The sequence below is a fragment of the Brienomyrus brachyistius genome, chromosome 8 (genome assembly GCF_023856365.1).
Source record: "Brienomyrus brachyistius isolate T26 chromosome 8, BBRACH_0.4, whole genome shotgun sequence".
Classification (NCBI taxonomy): domain Eukaryota; kingdom Metazoa; phylum Chordata; class Actinopteri; order Osteoglossiformes; family Mormyridae; genus Brienomyrus; species Brienomyrus brachyistius.
Window position 1 is genome coordinate 131698 of NC_064540.1, and position 20770 is coordinate 152467.

Sequence of the window (20770 nt, forward strand, 5' to 3'; positions counted from 1 at the left end):
AAGAAAGACATTTGGCTTTCTTTATTTTGCCAAAATGCTTAAATTAAAGCCTGCTTTTCAAGAGACTACCGGTAATGCTTGCAAATCATTTCACTGCAGTATCTGTCTTAAATTTTTGAAAAGGGCCCATATGTTTTTTTCTAACAACATTCAGGTTCGATAAGCGTGTTGCATTGCTAACTAAAAGCTAGGCGGGTAAAGAAAAGGATTTATCAGCATACAAGCTAAGTGTGCAGTTTTCTTTTCATTTGGGAACATAAGTAAAGAGCAGAGACTTTCCATCTGTAGTTTACAAGGAGCAAACTACACATTTTTTGTCTTTGGAAAAGGATTGTGTCAACAGTCTGGGTTTAGACCTCAGCTTGGAATCACTCAGGAGACGGTTTAATTATTTTACATAGTGACAATGCACGAAATTATTGGACAGCTAAATTGTTATATCAAATGTGAATATATATGAAGCCGTTGATAGCTGGACTAAATGTGAAATTACTTGGTTAACTGAGTGTGACTTGGTTATATTGGCCATATTTACGGATAATTAATTAAGACTGCAAACTGCATGATCACGTGACGCTCATTGTATGACAGAAACTTTAGCCGTTTGCCATTCCCACCATCTGTGCCCATTAGAACATCCTGGCAAAGACCACGTCTGGTCCTCACTTCAACACAAACACAGCTGCTCAGATCTACCTGGCAAGCAGACTTGGAGAAACATTTCCTGTTGCTGCTAGCATCTCTCTGTCCCCTTCACAGAAGCACGCGGCTCGCTGCGGGAGCTCCTTGGATGGGATGGCAGCTCGATGCAGGTCATGCATGCGGAGGACAGTTTAGGGATGCCATTTTGCCTAAGTGTACTGCAGGATGTCTGTGCACCACGGGGTGAGCATGCAAACTCCACACATGAGAGCCAGGCTGGAATTCAAACCCCCTGCACTTTCCTGAACCACAGTGGCAACCAGTATAAAGACTTTTTTATTATTTTTTTGAAATAGATAATCTAAGTTCTACATTTGAATACACTATATAATGGATGATTAAGGTTTAAGCTACCTGAAAGATGTAGGCGAGTCTATGCAGATACATTCATGTTTCTCAGCTAGAAAACGCACTTCCATACCATTGCTGGTGTATTCAAGCGTCAATTTGTGCATGCAATACCAGTGACAGTAGCTTCTCTTTACTCAAGGTCCAGGTAAGATTAGCTTACTGGGGTACTGAGCTTATTATGTTATTAGACTTGGTAGGCAGTGGAACAAATGAAAATTTGAAAAATGCACTGCAAGAAGCCCCCCCCCCTTTCTTAAAGAGCCCTATGATAAAGTCACATTCTTGACCAAAAGATTTGAGCTGGTGACTTGATCATGGGCACAGAGTCATAACCTACAGAGCCACACACGCATCACACACATACAGCACACATCACACGCATACAACACACACATCACACGCATACAACACACACATCACACACATACAACACAGATTTCACACACATACAGCACACACATCATACACATACAGCACACACATCACACACATACAGCACACACATCACACACATACAGCACACGCATCACACACATACAACACACACATCCCTCACATACAGCACACACATCATACACATACAACACTCACATTACATGCATACAATACACACATCACACGCATACAGCACACATATCATACACATACAGCACACACATCACACACAAATCACACACATACAGCACACACATCACACACATACAACACACACATCCCTCACATACAACACACACAGAAGACGCATACAGCACACACATCACACACATACAGCACACACATCACTCACATACAACACACACATCACTCACATACAACACACACATCACCCACATACAACACACACACACATCACCCACATACAACACACACATCACCCACATACAACACACACATCACATGCATACAGCACACACATCACACATACAGCACACACATATACAGCACACACATCACTCGCATACAGCACACATATAGCACACATACAGCATACACACACACATACAGCACACACATATACAGCACACACATCACTCGCATACAGCACACATATAGCACACATACAGCATACACACACACATACAGCACACACATCACTCACATACAACACACACATACAACACACACATCACCCACATACAACACACACATCACACGCATACAGCACACACATCACATGCATACAGCACACACATCACACACATACAACACAGATTTCACACACATACAGCACATATATCATACACATACAGCACACACATCACACACAAATCACACACATACAGCACACGCATCACACACATACAGCACACATCACACGCATACAACACACACATCACACGCATACAACACACACATCACACGCATACAACACACACATCACACACATACAACACAGATTTCACACACATACAGCACACACATCATACACATACAGCACACACATACAGCACACACATCACACACATACAGCACACGCATCACACACATACAACACACACATCCCTCACATACAGCACACACATCATACACATACAACACTCACATTACATGCATACAATACACACATCATACACATACAGCACACACATCACACACAAATCACACACATACAGCACACACATCCCTCACATACAACACACACAGAAGACGCATACAGCACACACATCACACACATACAGCACACACATCACACACATACAGCACACACATCACATACATCACTCACATACAACACACACATCACTCACATACAACACACACACACACATCACCCACATACAACACACACATCACCCACATACAACACACACATCACATGCATACAGCACACACATCACATACATACAGCACACACATCACACATACAGCACACACATATACAGCACACACATCACTCGCATACAGCACACATATAGCACACATACAGCATACACACACACATACAGCACACACATATACAGCACACACATCACTCGCATACAGCACACATATAGCACACATACAGCATACACACACACATACAGCACACACATCACTCACATACAACACACACATACAACACACACATCACCCACATACAACACACACATCACACGCATACAGCACACACATCACATGCATACAGCACACACATCACACATACAGGACACACATATACAGCACACACATCACTCGCATACAGCACACATATCACACACATATAGCACACATACAGCACACACATACAACACACACTCCAGGCAATCTGGGCTGTGCACTTTGACATATTTCGGATATGCAGTCAAGTTGTGAAAAATAAGGCCGAGTGACACACTGCCTCTTTACATGTCCATTAGCGCCATGAGTCTTGTAGAGCATTCTCCCCTGTTTCTTTTTTCACCCTGTCATCATACCCCCCAATCCTGCTGGGTATTTCAAACACAGCTGTTAGACTACAAGTCTCAATAATGCAAAGCGGAGCTGTGAAACTTATCAGACAATCCCCAACAGGGAGAATTTAATTAACTCCGGCTTCTGTGAAGAACTCGCAAAGTTTTACGAACTCAAGAGAAATGTCTCCTGCCACCTGGAGTCCGTATCACACATCTACTCACCCATCCAGGATCATACATCTGTTTATCTATCTCCCCATATGCAGAAACTTGGGTAGGCGTTTCTTCGAAGGTACGTCTACTTGCATACATGTACACATCGAAACGCCCAGGTCATCCCCTCTCTCACTCCACCGTGTCTCCGCTGGTATATTTTTACGCAATTCTCCAGAGTCGAGACGATGGGGGGGGAGGGGGGGGAACGGGAGGACCCAAGGCTGGCAGATTGACATGCGGTGGTGATTTCCATTCACACGGCCCCGGCGGGTCAAAAGTTTAGCTTATGATAGAATCTTTCCGCTTCAGCGAGTCACGTCTAGTTCATATAATAGCTGCAAAGTCACCTCTTTAAGTCAAATTACCGCCATTATGAAAAGCAGCTCGCTTGAACAGTCATATAGAAAACAAACACATCTTTCTTCTTTCAAGGCATGACCTCAATTACATGTATGATAGTAACATACGAAAAATATTTTTCTTTAAACATGATTCCTGATTCCACCATTATACTCATGATCAAATCTCCAAGAAATGTTACACTGCTATAATGTAACGTAAAAACATTTTGAAGGAGTGTTACTTATTTTTAGATTTTAGCTACCGATTGAAAGTTCTGAAAAGCAACATGCAGCCTTCTGAATGTAAGAAAAATAAATCTCGATCGGTTACAGAAGACACTTCTTGCTGTGTTTCAAACATCACGCTTTGAAAGGTCCTACCAAGTCGCAGAGTGCAGGCTTAGAAAAAAACACGCAATTCGCAAGAAGACAAAAAAGTATATGTGAATTAAGGGCGCAACAATGCAAGCTGCACGCAGACTGCAGATGAGAAAGCAAGACAACAGCACCGGAGTGAGGTTATATTTAGCAAGGGGAGAGGAAGCAGCAAAGAAGCCTCTTTTAACTGAACACGGCAAACGGAGATGAAAAGATAGGTGACAGGGTGAGCGTAACAGGGCTGTGAGTTACCTCGCTGCGCCGCTGCTCGCCACAACATCTGATAACAGCCATGGAAAATCTTCTGGTTTCCTTGAGCATATAATTAGCTGCCTTAATGCTACAGTGCCGGTGCACGTCTTCAAACGATTTCAAAATAATCCTAAATGGAGTTGTGTCCTCAAAGCACACAGGTAGAGGAACCAGGCTTATGTGGTTTTGTCTATTTTTTTTGCCATTTCTTGTTGTTCTCTCCAAACAAATGTTGTCTCCTGCTATAAGCTCAAAAATGCTACAAGCTTTATTCTAAGGTTCTCAGTATTTCCAAGTTTAGCATCTTCAGCGTCCTTTAGCAAATGGTAGATGCATAATGGAAATTTAGTTTTATTTTGTTTAATAATTATTTATGTACTATAATGATCCTACAGTGATGTGCTCATTTTGATCAATTCTACAGACGCTCTGAAAAGATAAGAGTTTATAAAATTTTTGGTGAGATTGCACAATTCCTGTCTCGCAGGATCAGGAACGTTCTTTTGTCAACGGCCCCTCACTTGATACAAGACCGTGGACGTGTAGCCTGAAATATCAATGCAATCTGTATTGTAATTAAAAATGGAGCGCATCAACAATACACAGTCTATTCAGATCCAGGAGCTGAATCTTAGGAGATAAGAGATTCATTCGAAAACCACTTCCAAGTAATTAGGATAAAAAAATGACTATTTGGAAAATGGAATTACTTCGCCATTTCATGTGCCTGCATTGTGCCAGCTGCACAATGAGGATCAGAGGGAAAAACTCAGGCCTGCGTCATGGCATTATTAAATGCGCCAGACACTCTACTCGAGATTTCGTTGTACGTTAGACGCGAAGAAATTCTAACGGAAGCCGCAACCAATGTGCCAGTGTCTTTCTCTGGATTAACCCCTGGCGGACACAACTGGTGCATGTTTAGGAGATCGAGATCGTGTTTAATCTGCAGAAAAAAAGACGCCATTGTGTAAGTAAATTAAAAAAATTCAAAATTAACCGTTTTGAAAATACTTCTTTATCCAGTGGCGTACTTAAGAATTCAAATAAACATGCCATTGCTTGCTTAAAAAAGCTATAATTTTTACATATAATAAATATAATACAATTCAATACAGACTTTGCACAAAAAGTACAATAGTCTATTGTACTTGTAGAGTAATTAGCATATATTCTTGGCTATATGGTTACCACTTTCAGTAAGATTAGCCATATAAATCATCCATCCCTGACAAAATTTACAATTCTTTGGGGTAATTTGTAACTATACTTCCCCATGTGTCAGTTATGCTGTTTATGGTGAAATTTTTTGTTTTTAACATACAGACTAAGTCACCTAAAGGTTTCCCTCAACAGAACTCTAAAAGCATTCGTTCCCCCCCCTGTAAGCTTTCTGGCACGAGTGTTTCTGTACACAGTGTATGCTCAGGTTTCTAGACATCTAGAAGTCCCCTTATATGTAGATTTCCTACAGTTTGGGAGAGCAGGTCTGACCTTGCATCTTTGAGGAAAGTAATGTCTCCTGGTAACAGCCGTGACCTGGTTACTGTAAGTAACCGATTAGTGGCTAAACCCCATCTGGATGGCTGGGCTGCCACAATCACATCAGGCGCTGATTGGAAGGTAACATCAAGCCCTACAGAGGTTCAGAACCTAAGTTTGAGAAGCCTGTTATGGAGTAACTAGTGGTGCCTCTACATACCTTAGTTTTAAAGAGGGCATCTATAATTTAAGGTTTGCTAGGCGGCTGCGGCAGTCTAGGCACAAGCCTGACACATTTCTTTTTCTTTTTCCCTGACCTCATTAAAAGTGATATTTGACACAATATTATTAAAAAAAAAACATTCAGGTTGGTCTTGTAGCTCCGACTGGAGATTTGGGTGCATGATTATCTCATTTTTCTCTCTCGCCCCATGTCATTTCAGATGAGACCTGCATCATTAGCGGACAGGGAAACAGTAACTGTTGTATTCTGAGCATAAAGGTAAGTCGAAGGGACCCATAACAGAGATCTCGCTATTGCATTCAGATTTGTTGGTCTCTGAGTAACATTAATTGAGAATGTGATGCACTGACTACGGTCGTCATCTGACATTTTGATGTCAAGTCAAGTCACGTTTATTTATAAAGGACTTTAAAAACAACAATAACAGCTGACTAAAGTGCTGGACAAACAGAGAAGTACGACCTGATAGACAAACAGAACATACAAAAAAAATAAAACAAATAAATAAATAAAAATATTTTTAAAATAACACATTCACGTTGAATGGAATGCCAGGATATAAAAATGAGTTTTAAGACAAGATTTAAAAACCTGTTTTTTTTTTTTTTTTTTTTAAATGTCGTAAACTGAATAAGGTGAAAAATCACAGCAGTCGAGGTGAATGATACATTCAGGACCGTTAAAAAAAATGCTAAAGCAAACCCAACGTGAAGAACAATGAGGTTTAAAAAGCTAAGTGAGGTCAGTGGTGCCAGCTTTTGTGCCTCAGATCAATAGCAATCTATTGTCGTATTGGTGTGATTCCATTCTGGAATCGTGTTGGATTAAGCCTCCGGTGGGGGACCAGAGGCAACACTGCTGGGAGAGTCAATTAGTGACTGATACAGGCTGTCCCACTGCTGCCGGGCCACTGGGGCAGAACGGATTAGGCTCCCAGTGGCCCCGCTACGGTTGCAACAAGCTGGGGAAGTTATCTCTCACCCCAGCAGAGGGCAGTCTTTTCCCATCAGGGTCGGGGCACACTGGCAATGTGCTGTGGAGTCTAACACCTCGCTCAGCCACACTGAATCTGCACTGTGGAGAGAGGGAGAAGAAATGAAGGGGTGGGTGTTAGGGAGGGGCCCCAGCTCCACCAAGCACTGGACTGCACATCACTGCAACCCTGCTGTCAGTGATAACAGTTGCGTTACCCGGCATTCATTCTCTGCGCTGCATCCTGCATTTATTCGGTGCCACTGCGTCTAAACAGAGACCCATAAGCATAAAACAAAGCCACAATAAAACCTGACGCGGAGGCAAAAACAGACAAAAAAGAAAAGAAACAACAATCTGAAAACAAAACATCGACATCCAAACCCCTCGTTCAAGGGGGAGGAAATTCAATATGTCACACTTCATAGCCAGGGGTGATAAGAGTCATGGGCTTTCTGTAGTTTATTTTTTTTCCCCAGGCCTGGCTGTGGCCGACAGTGCATCACAATGCGCCGCTAATTCGCCGCTCTTGTCTGGGCAACAGCAAGCTGCTGGATCTCTGGCACCGACACCGTGGGCCTTAGCGGCGGGAGGCTCGATGACTCAGAGCGACACCGCGCCAGTCAGGACTCGGCCCGGCCATCGTAACACCACCGACAGATGAATTAGCTTGTGCTACAACTGTTTGTTTGTGTGATATTTTTTTTCTGTCGCTGTTGTTGCTGTTCATAGCGTTCTGGCTACTTAGCCTTCAGTTTGCGAGGGCAGACCCTACACTGCTCCTCAAAGCATTATCTCATCAGGCATTCAGGGGCGCGTCCATCTTTGATGCATTGCAGGTGAAAATGGGTTTAGAAAAAAAAGAGAAAGATTTTCACACCAGGACAGCAGGTGATAAGAGGAAACGTTGGTGTATAACAAAACTACCTTCCGTCGAACGGAGGGACGACCTTCTTGTAAGTTTATTTTATTTGTAAATTTCACAGCCCTGCCGAAACTGCTGCAGAGAAGCAGACTCAGCAGTGAGCCGCAGACAAGCGCAATGCCCGAGTGCCCCGTGCATGGTCAGGCCATCGAACGCCACAGCTAAGGACAGCAAGAGGAGGCACCAATCACGGTGCCCGCTGCTGCCTGGTCACATGCTCTGGGGGAAATCCGCATTAGGTGAACCCAAAAGGTGCAGTCGCAGGAATGCATGTCCAGCCATCCCAATAACATGCGTTGCGAAAATGCGAGTTCGCAAATGTCATGACAGGCAGGTCAGCCCGTATCAGCTACCGTTTTCCTTGCTCAATTATAACCTAGGTGAAAGTAAGTTATAACTAGCTGGTTAAGTACCATCACTCTTGACCAGTAAATCATTTCTACCCAAGTACAAAAGAGTGTACAGAAACGTTTTTAATGTATATATATTTTTGTATCACCCATATTCACCCCTCTTTATGTGTCAGTGGTTCGCAAAGGGCAGTGTCAGCTCCAGGAAGTCAATTTATAGTGCAATCTCACTTTTTCCAAAAATAAAGACATTTTAACAAGTAATTTACACTGGATGGCATGGCAGCTCAGTGGGCAGCTCTTTTACCTCACAGGCATTTAAATACATATTTTTTTATGTGAGTGAAGTTCTCATGTTCTCTCGATCTCACAAGGGTTCCTTCTCATTTCACCGGGTTCCACCTCAAGTCCAAGGACAAGCAGTTAGGCTATGCGATGTCGCCAAATCCTCCGTAGCGTGTCCCCTGTGCAGTGCTGGCCTCCTGTCCAGGGAGACCCCTTGCCTTGTTGTCCATGCTGCCTGGAACAGGCTCTGTGTCCCTTGAAAGCCTCACTATGACAGGCAGTTTCAAGATGGATGAACGGCACCAGAATCTCCCCTGCAACTCAGCTCAAAATTGGGGTGAGCGGAGTGCAGGCATAAAATCTTGGCAGAGGTGAGAAAATGGCTGAATCTTAGGCACACAAACCCATTACCACCCCTGTGCCGCATGGTTAATGCGACTGCATTATTCCACCGCTGTGATATTGCGGGGACCATGGCTCCTTGTTCTCGTTTTTAGCAAACCCACACAGAAGTGCTTAGAGACATCATAACAAACAGATGCTCTTTCACCTTGCTGTTAATGGGTTGGCGCAGAGAACTTCTAAGGATGAGAGGTCCTCAAACAGCATTTCACAGCCCACTGGGAGAATGGGGGGGGGGTATATGACAGTATATGCATTAGCCTGTTTTATATGCATTTCAATAATGTTAATTATGAAGAAGATGAAAAGATGTTAGTTTTAATCTGTAAAGAGCATAGCATTTTGATGTGTTCATAATGACTTAATTACTGACTTCTGTTATTATTGACTGCCACATTTGTTCACTGCACAGCACAGGGATTCACTTAATCTGGAAGGACATTATTTTTAATAAAAGTTTAGGATTTCTTTTTTAAACAGCATTTTTTGGCAGCCACACAAAAAATGATAATAATCAGTACAACAACAGTTGTGGACACACAAGTGTTGTCCATTTTCCAAACGATTTAAGATTTTATCTTATGTAAATTGTTGCAACGCCCTTGCCACCACTAACAGAACGCACTCTGGAGGCTCAGATACCGGTTCCATACTTTAGTTCACTGGTCAAACTGGATTCGCACTGGGAACGGAAAAAAAAATGCTGATATTTGGGATTGGTTCATGTTTTACAGACACACAGGGACATAACAAGAGGGAGAGACTGGATTTGCACACATATTAAAATCGAGGTGCACAATCTGTTACTGCTGAGAGCATTTTTACCATCTGTTATTTTTGCGGAGAGAAACTTTATTAAACCGAAAAAGAGACTTAGAAAATAATTATCAATGATAAATGTGTACTGTTAAGAAAGAGGGATTTCAGATTTGCAGCAAATCTTAATGCTGCTTCCTTTTACATCGAAGTCACTATGACTACCTGCTTATCGTTATGAGCATAAACAACACTGAACAATATGCTAATCGTACTTTGTACTAGCATGTGTAGCATTTGCATTTTAAACTGGCTGGTTTCATGTAGAGTAAGTATGCAGTATGAATGCATGCTAGCGTGTGTCTTTGCAGGTCCTATTGGACGTGAAACACAACCATGGAGTGACGTGTTTATTTGCATGCGTTTCATATTCCTTTTTCCCCGAGTGGAGCTGCATTGTTATGCAGTGTCAGCCGCTAACATATGATGTCAGTTGGATACACTCAGCTCCGCCAATCCTCCTGACATCAGCAACTGATGGCGGATTGTTAGAGAGTCTGACAATGGAGCCAACAAAGGAAATATTTATTAAAGCTTTCTAGATCCTGCACTGGGGAAGGTTCCGGATTCCATGCGTGTGTGCATTGTATGGAGGCAAACTCAGAATGCACGGTTTCAGCAAAACAAAATATGCTCGGCCTAATGCAAATATGAATTTCATAGTCGCTTTATTACTGCACTCTGCATAAATGTTTATCTTTATGAAATCAAAAGGTTTATATTCGATATTTGACATCCTTTGTTCCTTTGGAAAGCTCAGCGAAGTTTCCTACTGGTTTGAGCTACTAGGAACAAGCCTCATCAAACACATTTTGGGACTGCAGAGCTGCACCTTCGTGTGCAAAAAGCCGAGGACTATCAGAGGGCACGTGGGACACCTGTGGAAAGTACAGGCCTCCACCAAAATGTGGAAACATGCATTCAGCATCCAATGTGCAAGACAAGTAATTTTTCTAGGTTGCACTTTAACACATGGAGCCTTGGAGACATCGAGCTCCATGTTCAAGAGAAAGAGCACTGAAGCTCTCGGTGAAGGACAGGGTGAAGAGGACAGACAGAAGCTCCATGCTGCTCCAAGCGTTTATTACTTACTGCATGATTTAACATCCATGTGGCCATTTCTGATACATAGCACGTCTGTTACCTTAGCTACATCAGCTAGACATAAAGTAAACATGATGCTATTTCGCCGTTTATGTGAAGAGCTAGCGAGTAGCTGATCTCTAACAGCCGCACATTTGTATAAATAATTCTTGATCTCTTGACATTCATTTATGTGAAACGGCAAATGGGAGCTGGGGGAAGCGAATAGAGCATTTTCTTGTGGAAGATGATGTTCTTTTCAGGGATAATGAGGATCGGGCAGGGGCGAAACCGGCACGATCCGGCAGGGAAACGCGGGAAAGATGATACGGCCACCATTTTGGCAGCGACTGGGAAGACAAACCGAATACGGGTCTGCGTTAGACAGGAAGCAGAACGAAAAGGAAAAAGTCAACAGGCAGTGTTCTGTCAGAGGTCTGTGCTGGTGTCAGTAGTTTAGTCTGTGTTGCTATGGGCAAAACAAAACAGAACTCGCTGATATTTATATATCATATGTATATCATTTATATATAGTTGTTCCCTGCCTCGTGCCCATAGCTTCCGGGATAGGAAAATGGATGGATGGATATATCATCACTGAGAAGGAGAGAGAGGTCGACCAAATCAGAATGGTTAATCTCACATACTCAGACTGCGCCTGCTGAAGGAGCAGACGAATACTCTGTGAATGGTACTCAGAGTAACATTATTTCTCAGGGATACATTATTACCGTTTAAATAAACCGTAAAATATTTTCAGGGCGATTCGAAACGTTGGCTTGCAAATACTTACAAATATTGATGCTAACTCTTTGAGGAAGTTTATAAGCAGTTGATTTGAGAAGTGCTGTACTGTGCATTTCCTAACGTTCACTTTTTTGCTCCTGTTTTTGACCGTGTACCGTGTTTTGGATACGAATTGTGTGATGATGGCTGTCGATGCCGAATGTAAATGATTATCCATTCATCCTCTACCAGCTTATCCTGGTCAAGGATGCAGGGAACATTCACTTGGAAATAGGCAACATGATTTTGCTTTTAAAAAAAATCACTAAAACAGTCGCTGGATAGGACAGCTCTATAAACAAAAACATTGTAACATTCTAAACAATGTCGATCATTTTGGACTCTGAAAATAGACTTGGATATTTGTCAGGCAGTTTTGTTTATGCGTTTTTGGATAGATTTTGGATGGATTACAGAAAGGTTATGGCACCTGATTTTTGAAGTAAAACATTTGGAAAGCCCTTGTAGAACCTGTTTCTACATTGCTAGAGCTTTCCACGTCTAGCTACAACAATATGATAAGTGAAAATGATCAGTACCCCCAGCTAGGTAGACATTGAGCAGAAAGGACTGAATTTTACAGATGCTAATAAAAAATCCTCCGTCTGCAACATTTCAGTGGCCATTTCAGTCCATTGTACTATTGACATAGATGATTTTTTTTTTATTAGGAAAAAATGTAAATAACGCAAACTGGCAAGCAATGCTTCTTTCACTACAGTTTCCTTCCACCAACATCGCAGGCTTTTGAATGATTCACAGAATTTCAAAGGTAAATGCTTTACTAGGCAAAATATATTTATTTTACTGCAGATGGACTGTGTGCGATAGCCAAACAAACATCTCAGTGTTTTTTCCACTCAGTCTCGCTGCTATTATTATTAATGTGTTAATGGGAGCCACATGTGCTTAAATGTTTGCTAAATTGTGTTATTTTTTTAATCAGCATGCAATCTATGTACAGTGTGGTTTACTTCATGCTGCGCATTGCGCTTGTGGGCCCTGATAAACAATCCGATGTCGTACTTGCAGAAATTTCTCTCAGTTTTTCACAGCAAGTGTCAGGGGTAAAATGAGGCGCCTTTGTACGCGCTGTCATAGTCAGAAGTTCCAGCACATGCTAAGCTAGCAGCTTACAAGTCGCGATTTCTTTTTGGTTTCTTTTTCCCATCCACCATGCAGGGATCAGGGATCATTAGCACCCTGGCAGCGACGCGCAAAGCACGCGAGATCAAGCGCCAAGCGGTCTTACGTTAATAAATGCGACGGGGCTGCAGCTGAAGTGTTTGCCGTGCCGCTGTGGCTGCTGCGGTTGTAAGTTTAAAGGGCGCTGCCACGCTGGGACTGCCGCCGTCTACCATTGAGTTACGGAGGTGGATGCCTCATATTGCGCGGCACTGTGGAGACCGATCGCCGATGAGTCAGACGTCAACGCAAGCTGAGATTACAAGAAGTATGTAAACAAAGGCCGCCCTTCCTCGGTTCCCCGGGGTCTTCCTCAATGGTCCTGGGCTGTCTGGCTGTGAAAACTGGCACAGCTTACGGGCCCTGCACTCCACTGCGCCACTGTCAGAACTGGGGCGGCTTCAGCGTCCGTTTTTGAAGGCGAAGCCATTTTAACGACGTAATTTTGCGTCGCTCCGTACCTTTAAATCAGCTTCCGCCAGTGTGAAATTAGTAAAGTGACATGTAATTGCGTTCATACTAGTGCACCTGACGATTACTCGTCGTACCTAAACGAAATGTGCTTCATGCGAAGAGATATGTTCACAGCCTTGGAGTTTTATTGAATTACATCCCTGTTTCATGGTAGCTGTAACTGCTGTAAAAACCGTTGTACTTGGAAGCACCGCGTTTCATTTCGCTCATTAATAGAGCTCGGCACACATTTCCAGAGATTCCATCACGTTTGGCTTCTGCACTCAGAAATGTTCTGGTAGGAGGCCCGCCGTGTTCTCGGGTACTGAGCTATTATCATGCGGGAAAGCCGCACTTTATCTTGGAAAGCTGGTCCTATCCTCGGATTCCTCTTCCCGCCAATTTACTCCCGATGGAGAATCTGAGCATGAAGTGCAGCAGTTTTGCCTTAGAGGCATCTCCTAGGTCAAGTTATTCATCGCCTCTAAATATAGTCCTTACGCTCTCGGTTAACTGCCTGCACAATCTGCCAGCTGACCGCCTTCCCAGTGAGCTGAAGGATTATGTAACTGAGAGCAGAGAGATAACACCATCCCAGCTGAACGTCCTTGTCCTCCTCGACGATATCGAGGGGAACCAGTGAGAGTGCATGCTGGCTTCTCTCTAAACCGCTGTTAAATGATTCACATTTTCACTCGTACACAATCACAAACAATTGCATCTGCCAGTAAAACTGAAACTGAAATTTAAACCCTTGCCAGAAAAAGGGGGGCAGAGGGTGCCCGGCTGAAACGTAACAATTTTACATTTTATAAAAAGCTGTCAGACGGCCAGTGGGAATGGGTCAGAAGATGACTGAACTCCGACTGCCCATTCAACATGTGACCAGTTTCGTTATTTAATCTATGCCAAAGTTTCCTTACATGTATCCAAAACAACATGTAACGTTTCTGATTTTCGTCGCAGTGTCCCTTGGTGTTAAGATTTCCAAATGAAGACCGTTGTGTTACTTCAAGTTTAGATCACTAAATGGTGACTCGGTGGCTAACACTGCAGTCTTGTACGACCAAGGTTGGGGGTTCAAGCGCTGCCGACGGATCCGTACATCAGTCTAAAGAATCTATTCTCAGTCTGAAAACAGTTTAGTGAAATTGGTGCCCATACTGTTCTGGCATATTAACTAGGATGTCCAGCACCCCCAGTTATATAATCTCCTGGCTCCCCTCGGCCTTGTACTGGATAATAGCTATGAAACACAGATGGATAAACACTTATTGATGTAACAGCTTTACATTACCTGTAACAATATAAAACGGCTAAGCAGAGGAGTTAATTATATTTGCATAATGGAAATCTCACACTGCACTGATACAATTCAAATGAACATGTGGGTGAAGGGAATTTTGAAAAAGGAAAGGAACAGGCTCGATAAGGCCTACCTCCAGTTAGCCGCTAAAACAACAGAGGTAGACATTAGCAATCCCGGCCCTTTTACTGCTGTGCTATTAAAGACCCTTAACTATTCATGTTTTCCTGCTCTTTTGTTCTGTGAGGTGCTGCACAGAGACTGCCCGTGTGATTGCAGAGCTCACCCTGCGCTGTTTGCGTTGGTGTTTGCTCAGGGGGAGTCCCGGCGAAAAAGTCAGTAGGTCTGCCAACATTATCTCTACAAACATGTTGTCTGAACTTCCTGCGCCTCAGAGCACTATATTTGCCATTTTAAAGGCACACCAAGTGTTAAGCTCTGCCAGACCTTCACAGATGATTATAATGATCTCCGTTCTCTCCTTAGCACACAAAAAAATGGATTTCTTCTTTCCTACTTAAACAGCCCTGAGATTGAGCAAGAGGTACGAAAGCGGTAATTATTTTTAAAATGGGGAATTCCTGATAAATGTCCTTTTTTATTTTGGTGCTTAAAATACTCAGAACACCAAATGAGCCGGCATAAAACTCAAATCTGGGTCTGTCTAATCTTTAACAGCAGAGAAATCAAAGGACATGAAAGAAACACACAGCATCAGATTAAAACAGCCTTTTTATTTTCTAAGTATTACTGTTCCAATAATCAGTTTTAAAAATATATATAAATATTGGGTTATTTAAATTAGCTTTTTACAGCCTATCTAAACAAACTAGCAACCAAATGTGGCATGCTTATAAAGTATCTTAGCTAGCAGGCTTTCTGCAAAATCTATATTATGTTATTCAACTTATTATTGTGGACAGTTATTGCTGACAAATATTATAAATGAAATTATGCATCTTTGTGTTGACAACTTTTCTTCATTTGAATTTTATATATATATATATATATATATATATATATACATGCATATATAATACACACACACACAAAGCAGTCATTGTTATCTGAACCACATACCATGGCACATGACCATATTCATTCTGATGATGTCTTTGATTATTAAATAGTGAACATCTACCTGTTTTTGCATATAAAAGTATTATTTCTATGGCATATTTCCCCTTTGTCTGCAAGTGCTTCATAATACATCATACAATATATGTAACGTACAGCATCTGTCAAAAGTCTGTGTGTGTGTGTATATATATATATACAAACATAGTTTCATACTTTTTTGGCCAGTAAATGATATTATATATGTTATTTTATAGTTTTCATGTCTTTATAACTATATTACATTGTAGTAAGTACAAAATAAACCTTTATATGGGTGTGTGTCTGTCCAAACTTTTGACTGGTACTGTACATTTCAGTCTGAGTGCTAATTGATAAACATATATATGTATACTCATGTCCAAATTGGCACCAATTTAAATTTTATCATTTAAATTTTAGGCTGCATATTAGAGAACATTATTATTATTATTATTATTACCCATCTTGATTATACCGGCCCAGGTAACGGAAAGCCTGAGTAGAAGGAAGGGAAGCCCAACACAACATGGCCATTTAGAGACACCGATTCCTCGGAATACCCGGGGGAAGCCGTGCCAAGGCGGAAATCCCGAAGGGGGCCCAGAACTGCCACCCATGGCCTTGTGCCACCTATTTGTTTATTCATTTATTCATTCAGCCATTTATTTATAGCCTGTTACTATATCAACAGAACACAGGACTGCGGTCAGATGCTGTCATGTTCTACACTACAGGGGTGAAGGGATGGCGGAGCACGAGGTGGAGAGCATTGAGCTCACTAACGAGTGTGTCAGGGTTTGTTAGAGGTGGGGCCCTCCCCTTCGCCCGACTCTGTGGACAGCTCTTATTAGCTAGCTAATGGCATGCCACGGGGGCAGATTAAACGGACGCAGCAGAAACCGCCCCATCATCTTTTCATTTACGAGCTTCCATGTAATGAAACCCAGCCTCCCTGCGATGGGTAACGGCGAGAGCACGCCGTCAATGGTAAATGAAATTTACACCGGGCTCCGTCTGTCACTCAAAGGCTACAGATGGTTTTATTGCAGGCCTAGAAAAACATAATGATAATCATAATGGCCATGATGATGACAATGATAATATTAATAGAATAATTATACAATAATAGCACAAAAGGGGATTTTGCTGCAGCACTAGTAATTCTAAAGTTTGTTTAGTTCCATTCGCTTCTTTTGTGTTATTACAGAGAAAATGATGGTGCTTCATCTTCAAGGCTGCAGAAGAGAATATTTCAGCCATTAAGATTCATCATTTCTGCAGTATGAGTTTTTTTTTTTCCAGAAAACAAATTATAAAATGCATTACATAGCTTAAACATTTCTGAGGTTTCCTGCCATCTGGAAAATTCCCTAGACATATTCTGTCATGAAGATTGATGAAAGGCTTCGTCAGATTTTAAATCAAAAGCAAACTGCATGTGCAGATTAGGACAGACATGTGGTTATGTTGATAGCGACTAAAAATATTTTGTATCCCTTTTCTCCAACCGGTACATTATCCAGCAATAAAGCACTTCAAAGCCACTGTCCCCAGATCTGAAACCATTTCTGGTTCTGTCTGAATTCTGTTCTACATGAATCGGTGCAGTTCCAATAAGCTTCAAGTTTTGCCACATTAAATCGATTAAAAACAGATGCACCTCAAACCTGTTTCAAATCTCTGGCTTGCTTTGCCACAATAGTGCTGCTTGCCCTGGATAATGACATGTGAAAACACTTGTCAAATTCCGCTTACAATTTTTCATTCATCGCATCGGCAAATTAATCCAAAAAAAAAAGGAAAAGTAAAAACCTGCAAATAGCCTGAAATTAGGTGTACTTGGAAAGAATTTTAAGAAAGCCACAAATGTTTGTAATTTGCTGCAGCTCCTGTGACTTCAGTCCGTTACAGCGCTCCATACACTCCGTGCCTCATGAAGCTGTTGGAGACACAATTTCTGGTACCCAAAGCTCCCTCTGGCACTTTTGTACAGGATTATTGGATAAGATGGTGCTTATTATCCCACTTGTGCCACATAAATGCACACTGCAGATGCAGTCGCAATTTCTGCATGTTTACCGGCTTCGCGACCAAAGGCGGGCCTCGGTGTTGGGAACCCCATTGTCCACGCCGGAGGCTTCATTCAGGTCCTCCATCAAAATAAAATCCAGGAGGCCACTGAGAAGCTGGTCATGGCTTGGCCGGGAATGAAATACCTGTACTTTGGGAGATAACCCCTCTCCTCTTTTCTGGGGAGTTTACCGCTTTCCTCAACTGCATTAGTCGCCTCCATTTGAGGCATTGGGGGGGTCACACACAGAAAAGCCAGAGAGCTGAAATGTCAGACAGGAGAGAGTTAAGTCTCTTATCTCTGGCCTCCAGAAGACATTCCTACTACAAGCCACAGTCCACTGATTTCCGGCTGTCTTGCCCAATGCCCTATTTTTACTCTCCACTCTAGAGTACCACTCACAGCTTTTTCCTTGTCACTGACACACTTCCTGCCATTTTCACTTTGACATTTCTCTCCTCTCCAACGACATTTCAAACAGCTTGCTTCCTTGGGTTGAACACCTCTTTTTCTAAGCGTTTCTCCTCCCTTCCGCGTTTTGCGTGGCCCACGTTGCGCAGTCGTTACGCAAGGTTTCCACTTGCTCGATTTGCATGAGTTGACGCAGGTGCATCTGCAGCCAACGTAGGTGCTTCCCGGACAAGCCCAGCTACATCGGTGATGAGAATGAGATGCCTGGCACCCTATTCATCAACAGCGCTATGGATTCACTCCTCAACAAAAGCTAGACGGAAGGCTGTCAGGGACCGGGCAGCGGAGAGCATGATTACCTAAAATCAAACATAAATGTGCCATCATCGTTCTTTTCATTGCCAGCTGTGGTCTTTGCCCTCTCATCCAGCTTGGTGTATAAACCTTCTCTCCCTCTGTATGCTGTAAAAAAAACACTTAAGACTGGGGCTGCGTTGAATTTTGACTGGCATTCTGCCTGATCGTGTTTCACAAATTTCATGGAGAACTGGGAATGACCCTCTTTCTCCACCCCAGAAACTGTGCTCTGACCCCCAGAGCTGAAGACGAAATGTCTACCGTAAAACCATGCATCCACTTGGTGTTCTACAGTCATCAAACATTCTCTATCATTCTGTTCTCCTATGAGGGAGGTGAGTTGGGGAAGTGTTGCATGCTTTATGTAGATAGTAGCAGAGCTCTTTCACTTGAATACAGTCTGTGAGTCACCTTGCATGAGTGAAAATGTGAAATCTCAGAAGGGCGTACAAAACATCCTGGTGGCTTCATGCAGTCAATTTATAAGAGCTACTAATTTAGCACTTTTGTGAAGCCCAACCACGCTATGTTCTCAGCATCTCCGCATTACGGCAGCAGCCAGACTGAACAGTAACAGATTCAGCTATAGATTTACATATTCAGACGAAGTCATGGATTTTTGCAAGTTGAAATGTTACACAAAGTACAAATACATAGGGTGTGAATTGACCTAAGTGTGATATCTACATGGGTATATAATGTGTTTACAGCAAAATGCCCAAAACAGCCAACAACTAAGTCTAATGAAAGTGCCAATAGCATGCATCTCCGTCATTATATCGAAAAATATCCATCTATCATATTGCATACACATTGCATGGTAACAGTGACTGTGGAGAAACGCAGGGGAAATGGTACAGACCTCCTGGATGGGAAACCTGAGGAAACCCCACGACGACATGGGGAGAACATGCAAACTCCACACACGTGACCCAGGCGGAGACTCGAACCCGGGTCCCAGAGGTGTGAGGCAACAGTGCTAACCACTGCACCACCATGGCGACCAAAACTAGATTTGTCAAATAGGCACAAAGTGGGACATTTTTTACAGATTCATATCCGCAGCAGTGGGTACAGAATTAAATCTGGTTTAGCCGTGTAAGAAAATAACCTCACGTGTTTCACGTGCATCGGAGAGAAAGCCTCTGGTTTACAAAGAGCGTTTCTGTGCTTGATGCTGATTCATTAAGGAGCTCATCTGAATTGAGGGGTGTGACTTAACACAATGTAAACAAAGGCGTTGTTGTTTTGACTGTGAGAATCGGTCTGTGCGCATAACCTGCACAAAAGAAAACTTTCTGTCCAAAGAAAACGCCATTGGGGACATACATATTTCACCAGTAGCTATGAGACAACAGCAGAATGCAGTGGAAAAAATAACCAGGATTTGTCTGACCCTGATTGTTTTAATCGAAATTTAGGTGTGCAGGCAACCAGGAAAGGCTTGAAGGCACCTGATGTAGTTTCTCAAGTGAGTCGTCAGGGCTCTAGGTAGAAGCCAACTGATAAGGCATCACCCGACAACATCCCGGCAGTCGGTAATTGGTCAAATGTGAGGGTGTTACGTGAGTTAAGACGTTTTTGGGAGACAGAAGAAAGTGAGAATAGACTGAGACACAACTGTTTGTCCCTGCTGAGGAAATAAATAAATGTGCATGTATGATGGATGTCAGAATTTCTGCTTTTCTCATGCCTGGGTCCTTCGACGCCCAATTAAAGGAAAAAAAAAACACAAAAAAGGTGTGAATGAGTCATGAGTCACAGCAAAACAATCAGCAGAATATGCAGAGAAGTAATTTCACCCTCAATTTTTCAAATGTGACAATTACGTCTTTTATGTGTTTTCTTAGTTGTTTTTTTTGTTTGTTTGTGTGTTTAAATGAACTCCTAGTGTTTCTCACCATGCATATCTGATGCATAGACCATCTATGT

General features: G+C 42.5%; 1 protein-coding gene and 1 long non-coding RNA gene across 10 annotated transcripts in view; one reads left to right on the forward strand and one right to left on the reverse strand.

Annotated features, from left to right (window-relative positions):
- Positions 1–20770, reverse strand: part of tox2 (TOX high mobility group box family member 2) — an 86785-nt gene that overhangs the window by 46511 nt on the left and 19504 nt on the right. For 4 of the 8 annotated variants that reach the window (XM_049021911.1, XM_049021916.1, XM_049021910.1 and 1 more), the window contains exon 2: positions 7320–7412. The exons of 2 other annotated variants lie outside the window; for them this stretch is intronic. In XM_049021911.1, the coding sequence (XP_048877868.1) occupies positions 7320–7412 (93 nt within the window). Of the gene's footprint in view, positions 1–3647; positions 3776–7319; positions 7413–20770 lie in introns of those variants that run through there. 2 more of the 8 variants (XM_049021915.1, XM_049021913.1) reach the window with 1 other exon arrangement.
- LOC125747134 (uncharacterized) lies at positions 13188–17564 on the forward strand. 2 transcript variants are annotated; one of them, XR_007399176.1, is made up of 5 exons: positions 13188–13410; positions 15149–15236; positions 15388–15445; positions 16691–16986; positions 17207–17564. It is a non-coding gene; the product is annotated as an uncharacterized LOC125747134 (long non-coding RNA). The 2 variants fall into 2 exon arrangements; XR_007399175.1 differs by having other exon boundaries at positions 16691–16805.